The sequence below is a fragment of the Ailuropoda melanoleuca genome, chromosome 12, assembly GCF_002007445.2.
Source record: "Ailuropoda melanoleuca isolate Jingjing chromosome 12, ASM200744v2, whole genome shotgun sequence".
Classification (NCBI taxonomy): Eukaryota; Metazoa; Chordata; class Mammalia; order Carnivora; family Ursidae; genus Ailuropoda; species Ailuropoda melanoleuca.
In genome coordinates, this window is record NC_048229.1 from 25455293 (window position 1) to 25461550 (window position 6258).

Genomic DNA, 6258 nt, shown 5'->3' on the forward strand with positions numbered 1-6258 from the left:
TTCTTTCTCCTCTCAAACACTTACTGTTGTCTGATTCTTTTCAATTAGAATGTTCTGGAGGGTGTGTAGTGATAGCTCATTATGGTTTTAATTCCTACTTCTCTGATAGCTAATGCAGTTGAGCCCCATTTCATGTCTCTTTTTTTTTTTTTAAAGATTTTATTTATTTATGCGACAGAGATAGAGATAGCCAGCGAGAGAGGGAACACAAGCAGGGGGAGTGGGAGAGGAAGAAGCAGGCTCATAGCGGAGGAGCCTGATGTGGGGCTCAATCCCATAACGCCGGGATCACGCCCTGAGCCGAAGGCAGACGCTTAACCGCCGTGCCACCCAGGCGCCCCCCATTTCATGTCTCTTGACCATTTCGCTCTGTTTTGAGCAACACCAGCTCAAATCTTTGAACTTTTTTGCTCTTGTTTATTCTCCCCTTTTCTTACTGATTTGTAGGCATTCTTTAAATATTTTGCATATGAATCCAGTCCTTTGTAGGATGTATGTGTTATTAGGCTCTTTACTTATTCTGTATAATAGGAAGTCATTTTTAACTCATATATTTTTTGAAGTGAAATTCTTCTGTGGTTCATCAAATTAATTCAGTTCATTGTGTTTGAGGTTCAAGTCTCTTTTCCTTTCAGTGCTCTTTCTGAAATATGTCAAGCCTGTGCCTGTGCATTTTCCAGATCTGGGGATGGGGCTGAAGTAGCATCTTATCTGGAGATGTGCGAATTTCTGGGAATGTGTATTTAGGCATTTGTGTGAAGTGAAGTAACTACTTTTGCTTCAAATCATCTCCACCCCATTGTCCAGTGCTAAGGTGCAGACCATTTGTAAACCTCTCTACGTAACTTCTACAGGTCCTGGGTTTCTGTATCTTTTTTTCATATGATACAACTCTGCCCACCATTTCCACAAAGTGTGTTCTGGAACAGCCTGCCTTTTAGAGTATCTCCATCCTGTGAAGGGCCAAGCTGTAAAGATGCTGCAAATGACAGACGTTTTGGATATCTTGAAGAATCCTCAGCTCTTCTGTCTACGTGATCAAGAAGAGAATCCAGAAACCATCCCCATAAGAAATCCAGGGGCTCTGAAAGTTTCTCATCAAAAGTTTAGGGATTTTCAATATCTTTTAGTGACCGGGCCTCACCAAGTTGTGAGCCAAATCCAGGAGCTCTGCTGGCAATGGCTGCAGCCGGAGATCCACACCAAGGAGCAGATGATGGAGCAACTGGTGCTGGAACAGTTTCTGAACACCCTACCAGAGGAGGTTCGGACCTGGGTGAGGTCAAAAAAGCCTAAAAACAGCAAGGAGGCAGGAACCCTGGTGGCCAGTTTGATCCAAGCATATGGGGAGAAAGGTGAGAGAGAAAGGAATCAACTAGCCATTTCCATTTATTGAACATCCTCTGTATGCCTGGCATGCAATAGGAGATGAATAAAAATTTGTCAAATGAATAAATGAAAGAATGAATTTTATAATCCAGTCTGCTCTACCTCATTTGAGATGGAAGAAATTTTGGGTTTGGCTTTTGCTTTTAATATTTACTATTTCTCTGAGAGTACCCCTTCTCCCCAGCTTTGTTCCTCACTGCTCCATTTCTTATCTCGCCTAAACTTTAGTATCAACACAAAACAAAATAACACACACAGCCAAAAAAAGGAGGATGTAAAATGTGGGAGATGCAAGGCCTGGAAGTTTAATCTTTACCAAAATTTGGTCTCTTGGAAACTCAAGTTACTAGATTGGAACTAAGGGTATTTTAATAATGAAAGAAGAAAGCCATTTATTTCTCCTAGTCCTTTGAATAAAAGTGATACTAAACAAAGTATTGTTTAGGGGTATTTTATATAGAGAGGGAGAGAGAGAGGGGTAGTGAGAGGCAGGCAAGGGAACAAAAAATATGAATGTAAGACCACAGTTACCTCTGAAGAGAGGGCTTGGGGTGGACAGGAAAAAGCAGATGGGTAGATATAAGTTATTGGGAATGTTCTAGATTGGGGGTTGGGTAGTGAATTCACAGGCATTAATTAAACATGTAAATGAATAAATTTAAAGTAAACAGGGCCATGCATGGTTTAATACTGATACGAATTAAGGAGTATGATTAGTCCAATTATGTGCACCTGCATTTCTTAAAAGGATTTTGAAGATGATAATAGTGAACATGTTGAATACTTTTTAAAAAAATATATTTTATTAATTTATTTGATAGAGAGCATAGTACTTTCAATGTACTATGTTCTAGGTGTTTTATATATACGAATTTATTTAGTCCTCTTGAAATAGGTGTTATCCTTAATCTATAGATGAAGAGACAGAGGCACATAGAGGTTGAGTAACTTGCCCATGACCTGGCAATTCATCAGAATTCAGGCTGGAGCAGTTGGCTCCAGCATCTGTACTCTAATCGTGGTGTTATACTGCCTCAGGTGGACATAAAGGGTATTGTCCCACAGGTTAAAAACTTGGCCAAAGGCCAGAGCTATTGATGGAGCTGGAATTCAGGGCAAAGAGAACTCCCTGCGTTATGAGAAGGAAACAATAGATGAATAAAGGGTGCACTTGGGAAGAGACTACAGGCAGGGAAGGCCTTCAAGGTTCAGGTTTCTGTAGGGAACATGGTGGCCATCTTCTAAATCAGTGAATAAAAAAGATGTAGGAAAAGCTTTAAGAGGGGCTTTTTTAAATAAAAATAAAATCTTTAAAAAAAATTTAAAAAAAAGAGGGGCCACATTTTAAAATGCCTGAGTGCTTCATAAGATCCCTTAGAAGTATAAGTATTATTCCCATTTTACAGTTGAGAAACTGAGGTTCCCTGGTGATTGTGAGTGGACAGTGAGGCTGGGAACCACTGATAAAAAAGGAATTTCCACTTAATTTGGAAGGCAGTGGGGAGTCATTGAAGGGTTTAAAGCTGGGAAATGCCCAGAGCTCTTTTTTGGAACTTGCTACACTGAGAGGAGAAAAGATGTCCATGGTTTTTCTCTTATAGGAAGTCCAGGACTGCTGCTGTCTTCTATGGCAGGAAGGGTGGTATGGGGTGGCAAGCCACTCTCTGTCTGTGGGTACTGCCAGACTGGACTCAGTTCCATGGTCATTCCTTCTCTCTTCTAGGTTTCCCTCCTCAGGACTTTGTCCTTGAAGAAGAGAGGAACACCAAAGAACACCAAAAAGACACAGAGATGTCTGATAATCCCTCATCTGCTGGATCCCAGGTGAGTGAAGCTTTCTTCTGATTTGGTTCTCCAATATGGGGATCTCACCTTCCTGATTTCTAGACCTTCCCTATCGAATTATTATTATTATTATTATTTTTTAAAGATTTTATTTATTTATTTGACAGAGAGACAGCCAGTGAGAGAGGGAAGACAGGCAGGGGGAGTGGGAGAGGAAGAAACAGGCTCCCAGCGGAGGAGCCCGATGTGGGGCTCAATCCCAGAACACTGGGATCACGCCCTGAGCCGAAGGCAGATGCTTAACGACTGAGCCACCCAGGCGCCCCTTCCCTATCGAATTAAATCACATTCTCATTTCCTTTAAGTCTTTACATAAATATCACCTAACTGAGACTTTCCCTGGCTATCCTATTTAAATTTTTTTTCTCACTCACTGGGTGGCTCAGTCTATTGAGCTACTGCCTCTTAGTTTTGGCTCAGGTCATGATCTCAGGGTCATGGGATTAAGCCGCACCTCAGGCTCCACGCTCAGTGCAGAGTCTGCTTGTCCCTCTCCCTCTACACCTCCCCTGCTTATGTGTGCTCTTTCTCTCTCTCTCAAATAAATAAAATCTTAAAAAAATTTTTTTCTGACTCTTTATATCCCTTTTCCCTGCTTTATTTTTCTCTGTTGGACTTATCACCGTCCCACATACTACCCGTTTAACATTTTTTTGCTTTTTCTATGTCTTGAAATAATTGTTGTGTTTGTTTTTTAGTATTCCATTTTATGCCCAGTGTTGTCTCCTTCAAAACAACTCTTATGTCGTTTGCACTGTTATGCTCCTTTTTATATGTGAAATAAATGGCAGCTATTATAGGGACACGATACTGTTGTGAGGTTTTACTTTTTTTTCAGAAATGTTCTCCTTAATGTTCTTGTTAAATAATTTCTTTAAAGATTTATTTATTTACTTTAGAAGGGGGGGAAGGGCAGAGACAGAGGGAGAGAAAATCCTGAACTGACTCCATGCTGAGCATGGAGCCTGATTTCTTTCTTTTTTTTTTTTATCCTTCAATTCTGTGTTTATTAAAACAGCTTCATTGTCCTCACTGATCCAGAACACATTATAACGAAAGAGGAATCATAAGTTTGTAAAAATCTTGTATAATATAATTTTAGATATTGGAGTTCTGCATAAAATAGGTTAGAAAGAATTCCACTATTTAAATGAAAAGAAACATTCCCCTCCACCACAATGATTTAGAGAACTCATGATAAACAGAGAGATGGTCTCACATTAGGACCAACTGATAAGGAGGGGAAAAAACAGAAAGAAATCTTGCATCTACTTTGCCTTCTCACTCAATCCATAAACCCCTTAATGTCCTTAACAGGTTGGAAGCAGCCTCTGCTTTGTTATTTCCTATTCACAGCCAATGGCTAAACCGTCTTAAGAAGGTCCTTCACCCTGAACCGATACCTGCCTTCCTTTAATTCTGACACTAGCATAGTCTGCCTCGGAAGATTCACAGGATAGGTTTATGTCCTTCAAATGACTGAAGCCACTGATCCTATGGTCTCCTTTTAAAGGTATCCTGAAAGTACAAAAACCAAAATTCTGATGCCAATGAAAGAAATCATGAACTACTTCCTCCCTTCAAGGAGGTAAATCTTATCCTACTAGCCCACAAGCAGCCAAACTATCACCCCTGGGCCAAATCTGGCCCATTGCCTGTTTTTTGTAAATAACGTTTTACTGGATCACAGCCACATTCGTCTATTTCTGTATTATGTCTGGCTGCTTTAGTGCCACAATGGCAGAGTTGTGTAGTTAAGACACAGACTGTACAACCCACAAAGCCTAAAATATTTACCAGCTGGCCCCTTACAGAAAAGGTTTGTCCACCCTGTTCTAACCCACCAACTGGAGTTTTCCCTACAAGCAAAGAATTGTACTATAGTCAGTGTTTCAGGCTATAGTTCAGTAGATACAGGGTGATCCTCGGGTTATCTATGCTACCAGACATTAAGCTCTCAATAAGTATTGGAGTAAGGAACGTTAGATAAGAAGGGGGAGGTGAGGAGGAAAGAAGTATTGGGCTTTTCTTCTTCCAAAACTAATTTGACACTTATCCTTCATGGAATATTTTAAAACCTAGTAGATCCCTTTTCTTGTTGTAGCTCAGTATTTGAGCACAGGGCTGTACATCTGAATTAAAATCCAGGATGTGAAGTCAAGGGAGCCTGATTTCTGATTTTAAAACTCCAGTTAATAATACTAAATCTATAAATTTTTAGGTGTTGGCAGTTAATATGAATTTTAAATAAAATAATTTTAAAAATCCATAAGAAAAGCCAAATAAACCCCTCTGTAGGAGCTGGGTAGCCAGTATATGACTTCTAGTTTAAATCAATTGTTCATAGATCTGCATAATGTTTTCCTGAAAACACAATATATATTGCATATTAATAAAATGTGTCTTGTATTCTTATGTAGTCTTCTAATACCTAGTTTTTAAATTCAACCTTAGGGGTACCTGGGTTGCACAGTTGGTTGAGTGTCTGACTCATGGTTTCTGCTTGGGTCGTGACCTGGGGGTTGTGGGGCTGAGTCCTGTGTTGGGCTCTACGCTCGGTGTGGATTCTGCTTAGGTTTCTCTCTGCCCCTCCCCCACCAGGCACATGTGCATGCACATGCATGAGCATGCTCTCTCTGTCTCTCAAATAAATAAATCTTTAATTAATTGATTGATTCAACCTTAGGTTATCAAGATTGTTGTAACTGTAGTTGATTGGTTTGCATTGCTGGAATATTATTCCATGGTATGACTATACTGTAATGTATTTATCTCTTCTACTCTAAACAGACATTTGGATTGTTTCCGGGTTTTGGGTGTTACAAACAGCAGTGTTAAGAATATAAGTGTCAGGGGGCGCCTGGGTGGCACAGCGGTTAAGCATCTGCCTTTGGCTCAGGGTGTGATGCCGGCGTTATGGGATCGAGCCCCATATCAGGCTCCTCCGCTATGAGCCTGCTTCTTCCTCTCCCACTCCCCCTGCTTGTGTTCCCTCTCTCGCTGGCTGTCTCTATCTCTGTCAAA

At 40.5% G+C, this 6258-nt stretch overlaps 1 protein-coding gene across 1 annotated transcript in view; it reads left to right on the forward strand.

The window, feature by feature from the left end:
* Positions 1-877: 877 nt before the first annotated feature.
* Positions 878-6258, forward strand: part of ZIM2 (zinc finger imprinted 2) — a 19546-nt gene continuing 14165 nt past the window's right edge. Inside the window, exons 1-2 of the mRNA XM_002924722.4 lie at positions 878-1355; positions 3113-3213. Of these exons, the coding sequence (XP_002924768.1) occupies positions 977-1355; positions 3113-3213 (480 nt within the window). The 5' untranslated portion in view covers positions 878-976. The remainder of the gene's footprint in view (positions 1356-3112; positions 3214-6258) is intronic.